The sequence below is a fragment of the Zootoca vivipara genome, chromosome 1 (assembly GCF_965207765.1).
Source record: "Zootoca vivipara chromosome 1, rZooViv2.hap1.1, whole genome shotgun sequence".
Taxonomy (NCBI): domain Eukaryota; kingdom Metazoa; phylum Chordata; class Lepidosauria; order Squamata; family Lacertidae; genus Zootoca; species Zootoca vivipara.
In genome coordinates this window covers 56,305,825-56,325,501 of record NC_142582.1, presented here as the reverse complement: position 1 = coordinate 56,325,501, position 19,677 = coordinate 56,305,825, and the positions used below count along the sequence as shown (strand labels likewise).

At 45.5% G+C, this 19,677-nt stretch overlaps 1 protein-coding gene across 4 annotated transcripts; it reads right to left on the bottom strand.

Annotated features, from left to right (window-relative positions):
* Nucleotides 1-1,161: 1,161 nt before the first annotated feature.
* On the bottom strand, nt 1,162-17,446 carry PGGHG (protein-glucosylgalactosylhydroxylysine glucosidase). 4 transcript variants are annotated; one of them, XM_035122952.3, is made up of 14 exons: nt 17,318-17,446; nt 14,847-15,112; nt 13,985-14,195; nt 12,924-13,359; nt 11,787-11,906; nt 11,156-11,287; nt 10,595-10,706; nt 9,634-9,706; nt 8,381-8,517; nt 7,589-7,722; nt 7,348-7,443; nt 7,145-7,242; nt 4,095-4,309; nt 1,162-3,465 (listed from the first exon to the last, which is right to left on the bottom strand). In XM_035122952.3, the coding sequence occupies exons 1-14, from the start codon at nt 17,395-17,397 to the stop codon at nt 3,407-3,409; spliced, it is 2,169 nt and encodes a 722-aa protein (XP_034978843.1). In that variant the 5' UTR covers nt 17,398-17,446; the 3' UTR covers nt 1,162-3,406. The 4 variants fall into 4 exon arrangements, with proteins under 4 accessions (XP_034978843.1, XP_088521509.1, XP_034978860.1 ...); XM_088665383.1 differs by having other exon boundaries at nt 17,218-17,375; XM_035122969.3 differs by having other exon boundaries at nt 17,183-17,319.
* Between the last annotated feature and the right edge of the window lie 2,231 nt (nt 17,447-19,677).

The window sequence follows — 19,677 nt, the reverse complement described above, 5'->3', positions numbered from 1 at the left end:
CATTTGGGAAACCTGCTGAAGAACCTTTGGAACTTGTCGGGGAACTCCACTCTCCTCGCGGGGAGGGCCAGCGGCGGCCGCCAACTCGCGAGGACACATTTACGCAAGAGGGATGACCCGGGATGGATCTGCCACGCGAGGCGGCCAGCAGGAGGGTGCTCTCACTAGAGGAAACCCTGCGTCTGTACAGAGAGCCTCAACCTCTCTTGTCATCTGACACCTCCACTGAGGAATCCCCCCCCCCGACCTATCACTGGAGGAGGGGGGGGAATGGGAGGAGCAGGGAGCCAGGCGGTGGAAGGGCTTTCTGAGGCTGCCCAAAGACCTGGCAGCGTCACACAAACGGTGTCGGAGGGGGAACAGCCAGTTCCGGCGCCCAGAGTACGTAGGGGGGTCAGGAGGAGGGATTTCAGACCCCCGAGAATCTGGTGCTGGGCGCTCAATAGGAGGGGGCCACTTCCGGACTCTGCTTCTGACTGAGCAGTCATGGATGTACATACGGTAGCTCCGCACTGTAAATAGTTATTGTCAGAGGGTCGTAGTGGCTACTCTAGAGTAACTCTGCTTGAGTCCAGTTTGTCTTTAACACTCTGCATTGTGCAAAGTATTTACTGTGCAGAGACAGTTCAAAACATGACCTCTCATCCAAATCAGAATCCGGCAATGACGCATGTCCGTTTCTACGCCAGCAAAGTAGTCTGGGGACCCCAAAATGCCTCCCCCTTGACCTGCGCCGCTGCGCTCGCCTCACCTCTTGCCTGGGGAGGAGCGCTGCCCTCTCAGCCTCTTCCTGGTCAAGTAGGCGTCTGGGCTCTCCAGCCTCCTGGAGCCCTAACCTACTTCCCCCCTCCCCTGAGTGTTCACTCCGTACCGCAAGCTGACTGCTCTCTCCCTCCGAGCCCCTATCTTTTCCATTGCCTATCCCTGACCTACTGCTGCTACCTGAGCTGGGAGAGGTGGACGTCAGGATGATGGGTGCTGGCTCCCGGTAGGGAGTCACCCTCACAGTTATTCCCCATAAAGTAGTCTTTAGTAAAGACGGACTAGTTGTTACCGTACTTGTGAGCAGCACCCTTGCGGGAACCTGACACAACTGTCAGAACCTTGAAAATGCCAGCGTCAAGGGGTTCAGTTCTGGTCTGAAGAAAGATAACTACTGACTCGCAGTTTTATTTATTTATTTCATAACATGTATATAAACCATGATTGCAAATATATATATATATCTAAAAGTGGTTTACACTCCCCCACAAATGGGGAAAAATTGTGTAAACCTGAAAACGCAGGCAGCTTTACGATAAATTCAACAGTGTAAGTAAGTTTTGATGGATGTAATAATGGAATACTGAATGGTTTAGCAGACTGGAGGAGGGCAAAGGTTGTCCCTATTTTCAAAAGGGGAAAAAAAAGAGGACCCAAACAATTATCACCCAGTCAGCCTGACGTCAATACCAGGAAAGATTCTAGAGCAGATCATTAAGCAAATGGTCTGTGAGCAGCTAGAAAGGAACACTGTGATCACTAAAAGTCAGCATGGGTTTCTGAAAAATAAGTCATGTCAGACCAATCTGATCTCATTTTTTGACAGAATTACAAGCTTGGTAGACGAAGGGAACACTGTGGATGTAGCCTATCTTGATTTCAGCAAGGCCTTTGACAAGGTGCCCCATGATATTATTGTAACGAAGCTAGTAAAATGCGGGCTAGACAATGCTACCATTCAGTGGATCTGTAATTGGCTGGCTGACCAAACCCAAAAGGTGCTCATCAATGGCTCCTCTTCATCCTGGAGAGAAGGGACTAGTGGGGGGCCCAGTCTTATTCAGTCTTATTCAACATCTTTATCAATGAGTTTGATTATGGGCTTGAGGGCATCCTGAGCAAGTTTGCAGATGACACCAAATTGGGAGGGGTGGCTAATACCCCAGAGGACAGGATCACACTTCAAAATGACCTTAACAGATTAGAGAACTGGGCCAAAGCAAACAAGATGAATTTTAACAGGGAGAAATGTAAAGTACTACACTTGGGCAAAATAAAAAATAAAAAATGAAAGCCACAAATAAAGGATGGGTGACACCTGGCTTGAGAGCAGTACATGTGAAAAGGATCTAGGAGTCTTGGTAGACCACAAACTTGGAATGAGTCAACAGTGTGATGCAGAAAAAGCCATTGCAATTCTGGGCTGCATCAATAGGAGTATAGCATCTAGAGCAGGCATCCCCAAACAATGGCCCTCCAGATGTTTTGGCCTACAACTCCCATGATCCCTATCTAACAGGACCAGTGGTTGGGGAAGATGGGAATTGTAGTCCAAAACATCTGGAGGGCCGAAGTTTGGGGATGCCTGATCTAGATCAAGGGAAGTAATAGTGCCTCACCTGGAAAACTGTGTCCCGTTCTGGGCACCACAGTTGAAGAAGGATATTGACAAGCTGGAAAGTGTCCAGAGGAGGGCAACCAAAATGGTCAAAGGCCTGGAAATGATGCCTTATGAGGAATGGCTTAGGGAGCTGGGGATGTTTAGCCTGGAGAAGAGAAGGTTAAGGGGTGATATGATAGCCATGTTCAAATATATTAAAGGATGTCATATAGAGGAGGGAGAAAGGTTGTTTTCTGCTGCTGCAGAGAAGCAGACACGGAGCAATGGATTCAAACTACAAGAAAGAAGATTCCACCTAAACATTAGGAAGAACTTCCTGACAGTGAGACCTGTTCGACAGTGGAATTTGCTGCCAAGGAGTGTGGTGGAGTCTCCTTCTTTGGAGGTCTTTAAGCAGAGGCTTGACAACCATCTGTCAGGAATACTTTGATGGTGTTACCTGCTTGGCAGGGTGTTGGACTCAATGGCCCTTGTGGTCTCTTCCAACTCTATGATTCTATGTAAAATATGCAGGGATTTATGTTATGCAAAATGAACCATGGAAAGAGAAGAAGGGAAGTCATTGATACATTTTAGAATATTCATTTAAACAACCTTAAAGTAAAACAGAAAATTTAATAAAAATTATAGGGGGGGGAATATAAGTGGTTTACACTCCACCCTCCCCTCCTCCAATGCTAATAACAATGTACAATAAGCAAAGTAACAAGAAAGGTTTGGGGATTTCTTCAGACAACTGCTCACCCCTCCCTCCAGAAAAAAGGCGGAAAAATAAGCTCTTTTCTCTCCAAACTGTTCTTAACCTGAGGTACTTTAGCTAATGGGGCCTCCCGCTGCCACTACCACGCAATTTCTGTTCTCATCCTGAAGCAAAGTTCTTAACCCGAGGTACTATTTCTGGGTTAGTGGAGTCTGTAACATGAAGTGTCTGTAACCCAAGGTACCACTGTACTGGCTGTCTGCTACGCTTGGAAAGGCTTGGTAGTTTTTTCATACTTGTCACAGAATCAAAACAAGCTGGCTTTAAATTGTCTCAACCTTCTGGATCCAGCCAGCAGTTACAGGGAAGGAGATGATCTGTCCTGAAATAGAACAGAAAACACACAAGATGTAAAGGTGGCCACCCAAACAAACAACTCTTCTAGTATCATCGTCTTTTTAGCCTTCTGTATACGGTAGACGCTGCAGAGGATCAACAGGTCTCCTGAGGTAACAACTTATTCCACCTATATTTAGCTCGTCTTAGGGCGTAAATATTTAGGGAAGTGGATCCAACAGGTTGGTTTCAGCTTGGACAGGAGGCATTTCTTAAAACCACCACCACCAAGGTGGTGAAACCTTTCCTCACCATCTTTGCTATATATATACCAAGGGTGGTGTTCAGCTAGATTTTACTTAGAGTAGGACCACTGAAACAAATGAACATGACTACATCGGGACCATTAATTTCAATGGGTCTACTCTAGTTCACTACCAACCCAAGAATATACCTTGATTTGTTAAAACAGGCACCCCCCATATGTTTTAGCCTACAACTCCCATGATCCCTAGCAAACAGGACCAGTGCTCAGGGATGATGGGAATTGTAGTCCAAAACATCTGGAGGGCCAAAGATTGGGGGTGCCTGTGTTAAAACATTCAGCTAACTGGGAGGAGATCTCCTTGTCAGCAACAGGAAACCTTGATAATACAGCTGTAGGAGGTGCTTTACCTTCATTTAAGGGAAGATGCTTGCCTGTTCCTGCCAGCACAGCCTCCAGACCAGGTGACTGTAGGACGGAGGAGGCCTGTGTCACTTGGATGGTGACATCTTCTTTGGTAAGGGTGAAATTCAGCTTGCTTCCTAAGTAGCACACGCCGGTGATCTTGAGCTTCTTTATGTTATCTGGACAAACGGGGTCAAACTTCAGGTGCTTCTTGGTGATCCTAAAGGAAGCACAGGAAGACTTCCTGTTGGAAAGTCAAGAAGGCACCCTACTTCTTTTCCCTCTCACTTTCCACACCCCACATTCACAATGGACTGGACAGTTTAGTATGGTTCCTGCCAGTTGTGCGGGCTGGCAGAGATGAGAAGCAGCCACTAAAGGTGGACTGTGGCAATTAGAACCCACCTGGGAACCACTTCCGCTCATGCTCGTCGGGAGAATGGCTGATTTATAACATCTCTCTCGACTCCCACGGGGAATTTTGGCGGCTGCTTTGGGAGTATGCAGCCTCCCTAACCCTCCCGGGATGACGGGAGGAGCCGCTGGCCGGCAGATGCCCCTTAACCCATTCCGACCCTTCGGGCGGGTGGGGGGCCTGGGCCGAAGCACCCATGGGAGCCAGAACTCCTGGAGGCCACCCCATTCATGCACGAGTCCCAGAACTTGGAATTTTAATTAGGCAAAAAGTTTTGGGCATGCCTCGGACAAAGGAGTAAAGAGAATATTGCTAATGGATCCAGCCCTCAGCAGCTAAGAAAAGAAAATTGGAAGAAGTGGACTTTATAACGGTATGTGAAAGCGGGGAAGAAAGGGGCAAGCCCTGGACCTTATGCTTGCTTTGCCTCAGTATTATACTTAACACGGGTGAAACCCCCCCCCCCCCAGAAAAACCACTTTCACTTGGAAATAGCAAGTGGACTTTAAAGATTGAGATTGATTTTGGCAGAAAAGATTTGATTTTATATTTAAACTGTGTGGAATTAAAAACAAGATTTTGAAAGACTTATTAGTAATGGAGGACTTCCGACTTTGCAAGTAATGGCGCTGCAAGAATTGAATCGGTGTGGGGAGCCCGTGAGGCAGAGCACTACTCCATAGGGAGAAGCCAGTTCTGGTTGTATATTGATATTGAATTTATATTAGTTGACTGGCCCTCCTGGAAAGGGGTATGTGCAAAGCAAGCGGGGGAGAGTAGCAATGCGAAGAAGCTTGGTAAACAACAGGACGAGAAGATGGCGACGGTCAGAATGTGGCATTTGGAATAAGAAGATCGACCTTATCCACACAGAGACATTGTTTATTATAATTTAGCCTGCTTGCTGGCATACATCAGAGGCTGTGGAAATATTGGAAAGAATTTTAAAAGCAATCGATGGAGGTGCTCAGGGAAGCTCTGGCGTCCGAGGCATGGGAAGTCCACATATAAAAAATTTATTATAATAATTAAGCATAATTGGAATGTTTCCTTTAATTGGGAATTGTATAATTAATTTGGATTGTAATTTGAAATGTAATTGGGAATAATTTCAATGTGATTTGATGTGATTTGTATTGGAAAAATCTAATAAATAGATTATTAAAAAAAGAACCCACCTGGGAACCATCTGGTGGTGCCCCAGCAAATGCTACCACAGAGAATAACATTTTTTTCATGTCTCCTTCTGTTGATTCTGCTTCTATAAATATTAATCTTCATTTTGACAACCACCTCCTGCCTTTTTAATACTGACATTATAACTGTGACAAATCAATATAAGTAGAAATATATATATACATTATCAACACAATGCCAATTGTGCAAAAGCACTGAGGCTCCCAGGCATAGCTGAAGGGGCCTGAGGACAGACCAAGAAACACCCCCAGGAGGGCATTTCCCCACTTCCTCAGGACTCTCAAAACCGGGCCTAATTTGAGCACTTCATCCATTTCCTGTTCTTCCTTAACCTAGAGGCAGCTTCGTAGTTATTTTTATCTGAGTGCCGAGAGGCTCTATCCCAATTCAGTATTGACTCAAACTTCGTTAGGACAAGCTTTGTGGCTGCCACTAAATTTCCCACACATGTTGATTGCAAATAAACCATCTCACTAGGAAACACACACAAAAAAACAAGAACACCCCTGCTATTCCTCCCACCCTAGGCCAGCCAAACTTAAAACACACGAGATAAAAAACCCTTCTTTCTAATAACATCTCTCCACTGGAACTGTTTGCTCGTGTTGCCCTGAAATTTGGGTGAAGCACCCACAACACTTTCCTCAGTATGAAGATCAGATTGGGAAGAAATCAGGAGGAAACTGGATTACTTCAGTCTCAGGGCCAGGGGTGTACAGGCTTTACTGGGGCAGGTCAGAGAGTGACTCGCCATGGACCAATCTGGCAAGAGTAACCATTTAAAACCAGTCTCTAGCCCCCCATCCCTATTTGAAGCTCTTTGTCAAGTTACAATCACTCCCCAGTCTTTCAGTCATCCAGCAGGGTGGCAGGGACAGGAGGGAAGGGGATTCATCTTTCCTGACTCCAACAAGTCATTACAGAGACAACAGGTGGAACCTACAGCTCATATGTGATTCAGTTTCCTGATGTAGTGAGCACCTTTTTGATAGCAGCTGCCATCCTTTTTATTCCAATGAACTTCAGAATCATGTACATTCAGCAGCATAGCTAGCTGCTTGGGCGCCCAGTGCGGGACGCATGGGGGGTGGGGTAGGGCACGTCAGAGTCCCACTGGCTGAGCCCCATTCCGTTCTGGCACCCTGCAGGCCCACGTTGCTTTTTCGAGCAGTGCAGAGCCTGCCAGGAGTTTGCCCATTGCCCCCCCCCCCGCTGTAGCGCAGCTGAGGGGGAGGTGGCAGGCAGACACAAGCCTCATACTGCCCTTTTGGGCAGCGTGGAACCTGCAGGCACTTGAGCCACAGTGTCACTCCCATGGGAGACGTGTGGCTCGGGCGCAGTTAAGTACCACCCCCCATGGTGTGGCGCCCAGTGTCCCCTTCTCCCCCCGTCCCCTAGCTATGCCTCAGTGTACATTAAAATTATTGTTAACATAGCTTGTACCTGAATCCAGTGTATCCATAAATGATAGCTTGCAGAAATCCACTCATCCCTGTAAGGAAGTTCACAGCTCCTGATCCATCAGGGTTCTCCACCCAGATCTGAAAGAGTCGCAGAAAAACATTTTTTTCAAGGATGTTGTGTGGAAAGGGTACCTACAGGGATCAAATTTTAAGAGGGGGGTGGGAAGCTTTGACCTGCCCGACCTTGAATGGCTCAGTGATGTTGCTGAAACATTTGCTCAGCTGCTGTTGGGCTCTTCCGGTCTCCTTCAGCTCCAACCAGCCAATAGCAAACATGCTCTGATGGAGAAAAGGAACCAACGCCGTTACCAGTGAGGGCCACCACAGCCTCATTCAGATAAATTCATTTCAGCAGCAAACCCATGGAAGACCTCGCACTGAAACCGTTTGAGGTTTCCATCCTTTTCAAGACAAGGTTTTTTACCCAGGTCATGGCTGGCCCCTGAGGGTCAGTCACCGGTTCATACATCTCTAGGTCATTCCTTCTGACTTCTGGGTCCATGGGATACATGACAGGGAATCCAAGCAGGACAACATCAGCCTGTTTCACTTGCTCACCTGAGGAAAGAACAAGAGGCAAGACACACATGTCGCCCAGGCCCACGTGCCTTATGGTGAATTGTACCGGAAACCAAGTTGCCAAACTACCTTGGGTGACAAGTAGCCTGTAATTTTCCTGTTAACAAGGAGGTATAATGAACAGCAGGCAAAAATTCTGCCCTTGCAGCTCTCCCACAATGCATTTGCACTGGCTGTGCAACAATTAAAAGGCCTAGGAGCAGGGCCTTCTCAATCCAGCCCATGGATAGTCCAGGAATCAGTGTGTTTTTACACGAGTAGAATGTGTTCTTTTATTTAAAATACATCTCTGGGTTATTTGTGGGGCATAGGAATTTGTTCATTCCCCCCCCCCCCAAATATAGTCCATCCCACCACATGGTCTGAGGGACAGTGGACCGGCCCATGGCTGAAAAAGGTTGCTGACCCCTGCCTCTGCTACTCTGAGGTTTTGTGGGGAGCTAGGGTCTAAATACACTGGGGGTTCTCTCTGGCATGTGGGAAATCACTCCTACCCTCTGCCCATTTTGGTGACCCACACTTTGGCACATGGAAACCCATTTTACTAGCAAGGCAAGTGACACTGATGTGAAGACTTTGGCCTGCACAACAACTGTGTTAGGCCCACCACACACTCCCTTGTCATGAATCGACTCACCTGGGCAGTACCCATCATACTCTGGGTGGTAATTCCTGCTTTTATCAAAAGGCACTTTAATTTTCTTCCAAACTTCCTCCCACTCTTCAGGGATTGGAATATGCAACTGAGACCCCAAGTCAATGGCAAAATTCAAGCTGGAAAGCAGCAGAGAAAAAGAGAGATTTTTTTTTAAAAAAAAGCTTTACAAAAAAAAGTGAAGAAGGAAAGAAAGAGTTGGGCTAGCAAGGCAAGGCTGAGAGCTACAAGGTGGGACGCTTTAGGGTGCTTCTGGATTGCTGCTATTTTTGTGTGGGATTCGGTCACTTAGTGGTAAATTCATGTTGCACAATTAAAGATGACTTGGAGGTCTTGCATAACAAGCCCACTTCCTCCCCTAAACTGAAATTGTTGCAGAAAGGAAAGGGACGGGGAAATGTATTGGAAAGTGTGGGGGTAATGGCGCTTGATACGAGGTCTTGTAAATGCCCCACAAACTAATCGGATTGAATGCTCAGCGAATAGCCCATGTCATCTGAGCTCCCCACAAGCTTTCCACAAACAAATCAGCATGAGTGTGGAAGCAACCTCCATGTTTTAAAAGGCATCAATCAAGCTGTCAATGCCTAGAGTAAAGGGACCATGAAGGAAAATGGTGGTGGGGAAAACAGGAAATGCAAATGGTCAGCCTAGCTCACAAATCACACTGAGCTAAGCCATGGCTGAGCACTACTGTTCAGGCTCGGCGAGAGGAGACTGCGGCCAGTAGATTTGCTGCTGTGCCACACTGAGCTAAGCCATAGTTAAGTTTTTTTAATGGAACACGGAGCCAAGTTGTTCCACTTCTTCCTGCAGCTAAACCAATAATTTAGAGCTGAGCTGTCCTTTAGGCAATAATCAGTATTGGAGGTAGAAATCAGTACTGATGGTTAATTCGGTTAAGAGATTATTTTGTTTTGTGTTGATTGGTCTAGTTTGAAGATCTTGCTGAGTTATTAATTTATTATAACGATTATTTCTTTGTTGTTATATCCCCCGCATCTTCTTTCATTCTGCCGCTACCTTATACAATGCATTTTATGGCCTTTCCTGATTTTATGGTCAAGCAGCCTGCGATTTGGCAGAAAGGTGGTACAAACTTTTTGAAAAGAACTTTTAATTAATTAATTTATGGAGGCATTTGCCTGTATCCATCTCCCAAGCATGAAGAAGAAGAAAGGCAGAAAGCAGAAGAGCATGGGGAGAAAATGTCATCAATTCTGCAAGTCCCTTACCTCCTCTGGGCAATGACATTGGTATAAACAGAGTTATCTACAGCACAATGATATTCATCGGGGGGCAGGACACCTAGAAGAAGGCAGAACATGGAAGCACTTCCTGGGTTTTTTGAACATTCAGAATGAATTTTTAAAAAATTCAGTATCTGAACCAAGGTGGCTCAGAGCCCAAGTCAAAAAAAGTCAGACTCTAGGAGCTAAACAAATGTTGCAGGTTAATTATATTGTGCATATACTTGCCTATTTTGCATATATCTGCTGTTAGGTATGGGATGCGGCAAGGAGTCATGCAGATAACTAAGCCCCACTTAGTCAGCACTGGAACACGGCAAGCTGCTTTATATTGAATCAGACGGTGGCTCCAGCTGGCTCTATATTGTTGGCTCTACAGTGGCTGGCAATGACTCTCCAAGGTTTCAGAAGCAAAGGTCTCTCCTTGCCCTACCTGGAGATGCTGGGGATTGGAGCTGGGACCTTCTCCATGCCAAGCAGGGTCTCTACCCCCAGCTACAGTCCTTCCCTTCTATAGCCCCTCTGAGATTTTAGCGGTCACTGCAAACATGGTTCCAAGAGCCTAGAAATGTTCCGTAGAGAAAGGGCATGCACACGGGCATGTATAATTTCCTGGGCGAAGCTCTTGGGGAAGCACATTCACTGCATTTTGGACACAGAAGGACAGACAAAGCGTTTTGTCCCAACACTGAGTTGGTGGTGGTGGGGAACCTCAGGGCTGACAGTCTGGTCCTTGTGACATACAAAAAGCCACCTCTCTTGCTTCCCCAGAATGGTGTCTGCTTTCCCCTCAGAGGATTAAGGAAAGAGGCCAGAAAACCAAACAGAAATCACTTTGCATCTGATTTAGAAGCAGATTGCAGGCAGCTCAAGAGGCAGCACAGGAAATGCAAAAGTCGGTGTATGTCTTTTCGGTGAAGGAGGAGTCCCCCTTGCGCATATTTACCAGGGATGTGGTAGCTCTGGTCTTCTGGGTTCCACACCACCCGACTGCACCAGTACTGAGCCACAGCATGGACCACCTCCCAGCCTCCTGCCTGATGAAAGAGCTCCAGGTCCTAGAACAAGACAGGAAAGAGGGTCTCAGAGGGCCACTGAGTTCCAAGTTTCCATCCTAGAACAGGATAACATCAGTTGGATAACATCAGTTGGTTAGCGCTTGGTGCTGATAATGCTTGGTGCTCCTGCATTGCAGTGAGGCTGATCCCTTCCAACTCTATGATTCTATGAACATGGTTCAGGGGGAATGAGAGGTACCGTAAATACCAGAAGATGCATTAATTGGTAAGAGGAATACGACACTGTCTTCAGCGATGAAGCTCTCTCCATTTCAAAAGCATGTGCTTGAGGCTAGATTACAGGTAGGTAGCCGTGTTGGTCTGGATCGAAGTAAAATAAAAAAATTCCTTCAGTAGCACCTTAAAGACCAACTAAGTTTTTATTTTGGTATGAGGCTAGAGTTTTATTCATTTACCACCATTGCAATACAATATTGCCCCACACTTACCTGAGTGATGTAGTAATACTGCTCAAATGCCAGCAAAACATCTCCATTGATGTGGATTTCCTCGTTTCCATAAACCTCCTCAGGGCAGACCTCTCGGCCTGTTGCTGCACTCTCCCAGGGGAACTTTGCACCCTGCCACAATAAGATCGAGTAACACTCAAAAGAGATAATAATTCAAACAGTGATTCTCTATTTCTGTGGGCAATTTCAAACCCAGGGCAACCTTGCACATTAGCCGCTGTTGAAAGTCATGCATACTAGAGACTGATTGTGACCCGCTTTGTGTAATCCATTTAACACAAATCAGAATGGTCCCATCTGCACTATACATTTAAATCAGAATTGTACCACTTTAAACAGTCATGGCTTCTCCCAAAGAGTCCTGGGAACCTTAGCAAAGAGCTACAATTCTCAGAGCGGTTTACTAATCATTCCTCTTCCCATGGGAACAAAACGCCATACCCAGGATTATTTTCTGACAAGTTGGATTGTGGAGTGGACTATTAACAAATATGATGAGCGGGGGAAATAAGAGTGCATGAACCCTCATGGGTCAATCTCTCTCCCTCTCTCTTTTTAGACCTGAGCAATTTTGCAGCTAAAGTCCCCATTCTGTTTCTGTTGCTCCTACCTTGTATCCTTGCTCCTGTGCATTGCACAGAGCTCCTCCTAGCGTTCGAATCCGGTATTTCAAGATAGCACAAGCTGCTTCCGGATAGAAAAGCAAGATGTTTGGGTACATCCAGGTATCCTGAGTTTAATGACAATATCACATATTGTTGTTAGATGGACAAGCTCATATTCCTTCTAGCTCACCACCACTAACCTGGTCATAAAATCTGTATGTTGATTCTTCCTGAAGCTTTTAATGATGTAGGACAGTGGTAGCCCACATAAGATACTATTTTACAGCGTCTAGAGAGCCACAGGTTCCTCATCCCTGGATTAGGGGATAGTGCCCATGTCTGACTTTTTAGAGAGGTATATGCTACAGATTTCCCTTTCCATGGCTTAAAAAAATAATACCCTGAATTACAGTTATGGCTTCTTGATTATAGTACGAGTGGGTTATGACTGTCATGGGAAAAGGTTTTGTAATTACATGATTGGTTAGGTAGTGAATCCATGGTAGTTCAGTGGCATGTATACAAGATGGTGTTCGAGAGCTAAAAACAGGTAACCTCTCTGGGATTTGTGAAAGGCTGACTCCTACATACATTTTAATAAAGGCCAATCTTTTTTACTCAAAGTCTATGTCATTTTTCTTTGGTTTTCTTGAAGGGTTACCTCCAGTCTGGGAACCCCTTTAAATTTCTCCAACCTATAGTTCCAGTTTCATTTTCTGGTATCTTTAGTTTAAAAGATCTCAGTCTATAGGACTGGAAAAATCTCTGCCTAATATCTTGGAGGCACTGGGTAAGATAAGACTTATAGTCTGACTCAGTTTCCTTGATTTTGAACAAGTCTTTCATGATCACTCACGACACGCTGTGTATATAACATGACAATACTTCATTCTGGAGCGAGTTACACAAAACTTAAGTAATATAGCACACAGGGAGAAAATTATGCGGAATTCACGCCACCTCCCGTTCTTTATATCTCAAAATTATATACTCTGGAAAACCAAGATTTGCCCCAGCAACCAAAGAATAAGCTCAGTTCGGGGCGATCTCTTCCCTACTGGCATCTCCTGACTGATTTCTGCACTTCATCACCTCTGTACAGAGATGGGAAACTGGAGACATAGTAGTGCCTTTTGAATCACCTGGTCCCAGAAGACATGACCCCAGTAATCTTCACCCGAGGTGCCATTAGAAAGGCCTCCAGGGCTAATTCCGGAGAATGGGAAGTCAGAAGAACCCAGGGGAGGAATGGCACTCAGCAGGTAATAGAGGCATCCATAAACAGCCTGGCTCAGTGAAAGAGGTCCCTCAACTTCCACACTGCATCCTTTCCAGAGGGCTGACCACGCCTGGACGTGAGACACATACAATGAATGAGAGACAATCAGTGACATTCCTTCACTAAAGCTCCTTTTCACGTCCTCTTCACTCTCTGCTACAGCTGTGAGGAACTCCCAGGTCTTTTCCTTCTCCTCCCCAGGGAGGGTCACTGCTTGTAGCACTGGGGTCCAGATCATGTGTACAGTAGGCCGAGGACCACTCTCCACCTCAGGGACCAAAGTCTTTCCATAGATGTAGCTAAAGGAGAGAGGGAGAGAAAAGCTGCAGGAAGGAAGACCTTGCGGTTCTTTCATCAGATCAGAGAATCTCACAAGGAATTCAAACCCCATCTCTAACTCTACCATTAATCCTACCATTAGTTTCCTATCTCCCATCCACATCATACACAAAATCTTTGTCCTCCTTACTTTTCAAACTCTCTGTATCTTTGCCCTACATCAAGAGCAGCTCAGATATTTTGGACTACAATTCTCATCCTAAGAACATAAAAAAGAAATCAAGATATACTTGGTAGATCAGGCATAGGCAACCTTCGGCCCTCCAGATGTTTTGGCATACAACTCCCACGATCCCTAGCTAATAGGACCAGTGGTCAGGGATGATGGGAACTGTAGTCCAAAACATCTGGAGAGCCAAAGGTTGCCTATGCCTGTAGTAGATCTTCTCCCCCATTAAGGACTCCCTGGAGATGCGAGACTGAACCTGGACCTTCTGCATGCAAAGTATGTGCTCTACTGAGCTATGGCCTCTCCTGCAAACCACAGGAAGTACCCAATTCTTTCTGCCACTGTCTTTAAATCGCAGGGGAAGAAGGACAACACAAAACACAAATCTGACCCAATCTTCTCATGATGATACTCACTGAGCTCCCTGGAAATCTGCCCCTCTGTGCAAGTCCAGGTCTGGGCTCTCAGGTGTGAATTGGGTCTGCAGATTCACAGCAATGGGTTCGCCTTCAAGCGTTGACCTCTGGATGGTTACGCTGAAGGCCAGAAGGTGAACAAGGGATTGGTGGGCATAGATCCTGTGAGTGGCCGTATAACCCGAGGCCTGGATTGTGTGGATATAGGTCCCTGCAGGAAAAACGAAAGAGAATGATCCATGTCAATTCAGATTCTTACACTTTTATGTAAGTTCTAAAGAAAGCCTAGCAACACAAATTTCACACAAGGTCTGTCTGGTTCAAAGTTCACTTTTGGGACAAGAACAACTAAACACAATCTACAACATTAAAATGATATACTTGGACAAATAATGAGGCTAAAAAAACCCCTTTATTTTGTTATTTACTGAAATAAGAATTATATCAGGCACCCTATGGAATTGAAAAAAAATGTCTAGTAGCACAAGAAGACAGAAAAACCATCAGATCTTAAACACATTGTAGTGGAAAAATTGATTACATTTGAATCCTAAGTTTCCTCTGGAGTGGTATACTTTGGATTCCATTGAAGCTTTATTTCAAAACTGGTTGATAGAGTGCTGTTGGCTCCCAAAAACTTAGTTAACTTTGTGCTAAGTGGGAATTTGAATCCATGACATCCTGAGCCCAACACCAGCATACTCTATTCAATGTTCACCTTTGTCTCTTTAAAAGTAAGAGCTTCCTTTTAAAACAATGTCCATGCTCAGTGCAAGCTAAATAAAGTAGCCCCATCATTGTGGCATTGCTGCATTGCAATGAAAAGCAAGAAAAGAAGGGCAACAACACTGTTGACACTTACCTGTCCTGGTGTCCAACGAGAAAGTCTCGATCAGGCTGTCCTCAGCAGCCGCACTCATTTTGACATTAATAGGGCTGGGAACATCAGCACGATGACAGTCCCCGACTGCTCCATTATACACCCCGTTTACATGCAAGATGTCCCTGTAGACACGAGTGCCCAGGTAGGCGTTGGTCACCGTGGCAAGGAGACGGGGGTCAGAGGGCAAAGTGGCAGAGGTGAACACAGCAGGATCTTCCTCTGCCATGGCAACATACCACAGGCAGCTGAAAACAATGTGATGGCACACACTGAATATTTCATCAGATGAGAAATGTTATGTGTGTAATCACAATAGAGTCATACTTCAGGTTACAGACGCTTCAGGTTGCGTCTTTTCTGGTTATGCACCGCGCGAACCTGGAAGTACCCGAACGGGTTACTTCTGGGTTTTGGTGCTCGTGCATGCGCAGAAGCGCCAAATTGCGACCCGCACGTGTGGGTTGCGAACATGTCTCCCACATGGATCACGTTCGCAACCCGAGCGTTCACTGTACTCAGCACTAAGGCATGCAAAATGAAATGTAAGCTCAAAGCTGGATGGAGGTGTGAAAAATGTTCTTATATGGAAGTGGAAACATTGTGTTGCTGTGCTTAGTGTGACCAAGCAGTGAGGGGGACAGGGATTGTCTCATAATAATTTTGAAAACTGGAACTCTTCTCACCCCTTCAGGGCAAGATGGACCTGCTCAAGTTCTCTCTTCCATGCAGTTTTAATAGAGAGAGGAATCCTGGCCTCTTTGGCATCTGGCTGTCCACTGAAGGAGGGAACTTGCTCAGAGAACACCGCCCTGCGAGTCCAGTCTCAGTCTCCCACTCAGCCACAGGAAGCGAAGGCTGTAAGCATGGTGGTCGTGCCCACAGACTTGAATGTTCTTCCTCCTTTAACTGGCAAGATTCTCTCTTACAAAGATGAAACCAACAGGAGAGGACTGATCTTTCCCTCACTTTCCATAGGTCAGAAAAAAAGGTTCCTGCTCATACATATATGAAAATTTTCAAAGACTGGACGCTAATGCGAAAACCTGTTTTTAAGAGTCATATTTGCAACAAGGTTCCAATGGAACAATGTTCCATTGCAGCAGTCTGACCATGTAAGAACTTGGGCAGCTGCAGGATTTTTTTCCCAGGAGAGATGCAGCAAAGTACAAAATGTACATAGATACCGTACATAAGTACCGGTAGTACCAAAGGACAGGTCTATCATTTCTGGTAGATCTGGTGACTGAGTGGTGGTGAGGCCTGGGGACCATGTCTACTAAGCTGAGGAACTAATATACCATATTTCTCCCACTGTGTTATTTTTCGATGGGCAGATTTACTGATCATTGCAGACTTGCTGTTTTGACAATATTTTTCCACCACAGCTGAAACGCTTGATTTTCCCCCTGGCTCCCTTTGCCCTGCACACCCTTAATTCATTGCACTGCTGCTCCAAGTAACACCACAGTTCCCTCGCATTTGCCCTTTTAAAAACAGAAGAAAACATGGGAACAGTACACTGCAGGGCTGCCACTCCCTACTGCAGCACCCAGCAAAATGGGTATATCACTGGTCTGCTTCGTAAGGCTACTGTACTCTCTGTTCTCTCAGCAATGTTATCCTTGTTAGTACCGGTAGTATCATGGCAATTTTACAAGAAGGAAATCACATGTATGGGACATAAGCCTAGAGGTCCAAAGCTCAATCAGAGCTATAATCTACGGTATTTCTGACTTTCCCCCATGGAACAGCAATCACTCCCCCTGTCCAGAAACACTCACTCCAAAAGGTCTGTGAGAGGGTGGGGGGGGGCGCTCAAAAAAATAACCAGGAAGTTTCTACTCCACCTTTCTTTTGGTTAATTGGCTAGCTCCGATTTCTCATTGTTACGACTGCATTCATTGGCTACACACAGACTGAAAGGAGGGAGCAAATATCTTACAAATACAAAAGGTGCCCGCACATTTTGCCTCCCATCTCAAACGTCGATAAGTTTGCCCATGGTTTGCTGTGATTATTATTGAAAAGCTGGGACTCTACCGCTTCCCTTCTCCCCACTGCCTTGCTGGCAGTTCGGGAAAACTCCGCTTCCCTCAAGCAACAGGTATAAAAACAACACTTTCCTGGCGATTTTCCTGCAAAAGAAGCTCCCTCTGCTCGTCCGCCCTGAGGATCGAGCAAAACACGCACACGCAACATAGTCATTTAACCACATTAATGGAGGCGTTAAGCAATCCCATAAATGTCTACTCAGAAGTAAGTGCCATTGAGTCAGATCAGGCTGACTAGTGCCAAGTAAGTGCGTGCACACTTACCTTGGAGTAAGCCCACTTGGATCAATGGCACTTACCGCGCTAAAAGACGTGGTGAACTGGAGGCCAGTTCATAGTAGGCTGCAGGCAAAGAGGGAACCGATGAGTTGCCTCGGGAAAACAAGGGTTGGGTCTTGCCTTGAATCAGGTCGCTGAGATCCGGCCTCTGGATTGCTGCTGGAGGTGGAGCCGCTGGAGGACGACGGGGGCGGGGACATCGCAGAAGAGGGATCCTGGAAGCTCAGGAGGGTGGAAAAGGAAGTACAGTACGTTTAACTAGAAGAAGAAGAAGAAGAAGAAGAAGAAGAAGAAGAAGAAGAAGAAGAAGAAGAAGAAGAAGAAGAAGAAGAAGAAGAAGAAGAAGGAGGAGGAGGAGGAGGAGGAGGAGGAGGAGGAGGAGGAGGAGGAGGAGGAGGAGGAGGAGGAGGAGGAGGAGGAGGAGGAGGAGGAGGAGGAGGGCCGGTTTATTTTATTTATTTTTTAAAAATTGTGAAAAAAGTCATAAAACAATTTCTGATTTATTTTCTCAAACAGAACACAGTTTTAGCAGCATGCATTATAATTAATAATAATGGCTTAAAATATAGGAATATGTAACTTGGAAATGTCTCTCTTTTCCACCCTCCTGAGGGAAGGAAAAACTTCATTCAAATGTGTCCTGAATTGAGAGACAGTATGTCAGTTATGACTAATAATATTAATAATAATAATAATGGTGGCTAATAAATATAGTATATAAAATAGAAGCCTGTTTCCCCCTCTCATGAGATGAGCTTCCTTCAAATGTGCCCTAAATACACAGCATGTATGTGTCTGTTATAATTATTACTACAGATGCACACAACAGCAGCTAATAAATAGGAATATCTAAAATAGAAACTTAAAGCTTCCTTCAATCATGTATTGAACTGGGAGACAGCATGTATGTGTGTCTGCTGTGATTATTATTAGACACACACATTACAAATAATGTTAACATTGAAATATTTATACTTTGCTTTTCCCCAAGGGAAGCTTCCTTTAAATGCATCCTAAATAGGGAGGCACTGTATATATATATATATATATATATATATATATATATATATATATATAAAGGTAAAGGGACCCCTGACCATTAGGTCCAGTCGTGACCGACTCTGGGGTTGCACGCTCATCTCGCATTATTGGCCGAGGGAGCCGGTGTATAGCTTCCAGGTCATGTGGCCAGCATGACAAAGCCGCTTCTGGCAAACCAGAGCAGCACATGGAAACGCCGTTTACCTTCCCGCTGTAGCGGTTCCTATTTATCTACTTGCATTTTGACGTGCTTTCGAACTGCTAGGTTGGCAGGAGCTGGGACCAAGCAACGGGAGCTCACCCCGTCACAGGGATTCGAACCGCCGACCTTCTGATCAGCAAGCCCTAGGCTCAGTGGTTTAACCACAGCGCCACCTGGGTCCCCATATATATAAAGAAAAGCTATTTTAAAAAATCCTAAAATGCAATTATTTGTGAGGGGTGGCATTACATTCACCACATACTATGTACGTATCTGGTGTTCTGAATAAAAATAGCAGGCACTGGGAAACCTGCGAAGGGGGTGGATTCACATTCGCCACATACTTTATACATACCGTATATACGTGAGTTACAGGTAGGTAGCCGTGTTGGTCTGAGTCGAAGCAAAATAAAAAAAATTCCTTCAGTAGCACCTTAAAGACCAACTAAGTTTATATTTTGGTATGAGTTTTCGTGTGCATGCACACTTCTTCAGATACACTAGAAACAGAAGTGTCAGACCCTATATATATACAGAGGGTGGTGGGGGTGGGTGGGAATGGGTGATGGGCTGATGGGAGTGGTAAACCTGTAGATGGCTGTTAATGGCTACTGATGGCTGCAATTAGTCCTGGGCTGAGGTGCTAAAGAAAGCTTGATCATGCATAATGAGATAAGAATCCGATGTCTCTATTCATCCCAGGTGCTTCCATGGTTTTAAGCTTGGTAATGATTTCCAATTCAGCAACTTCTCTTTCCAGTCTGTTCCTGAAATTTCTCTGTAATAAAACAGCTGCTTTAAGATCTTGTATAGAATGTCCTGGGAGATTGAAGTGTTCTCCTACTGGTTTTTCAGTCTTATGGTTCCTGATGTCAGATTTATGTCCATTTATACTTTGGCGTAGGGTTTGGCCTGTTTGTCCAATATAGAGAGCTGAAGGGCACCGTTGGCATTTGATGGCATACACAATGTTAGAAGATGAGCAATTAAATAGTCCTGAGATGGTATGTTGATCCATGTGGTCATGTGGTCAGCATGACAAAGCCGCTTCTGGAGAAGCAGAGCAGCCCATGGAAACGCCGTTTACCTTCCCGCTGTAGCAGTACCTATTTATCTACTTGCATTTTGACGTGCTTTCAAACTGCTAGGTTGGCAGGAGCTGGGACCAAGCAACAGGAGCTCACCCCGTCGCTGGGATTCGAACCACTGACCTTCTGATCAGCAAGCCCTAGGCTCT

Coding starts and splice junctions, on each gene's coding strand:
- PGGHG (XM_035122952.3), bottom strand. CDS start 17,397: ATGTCCCCGCCCCCGTCGTCCTCCAGCGGCTCCACCTCCAGCAGCAAT. Junction 14,196..14,846: donor CTCGTTGGACACCAGGACAG/GTAAGTGTCAAC, acceptor TTTTTCCTGCAG/GGACCTATATCCACACAATC. Junction 8,518..9,633: donor AATGTCATTGCCCAGAGGAG/GTAAGGGACTTG, acceptor GCTGCTTTCCAG/CTTGAATTTTGCCATTGACT.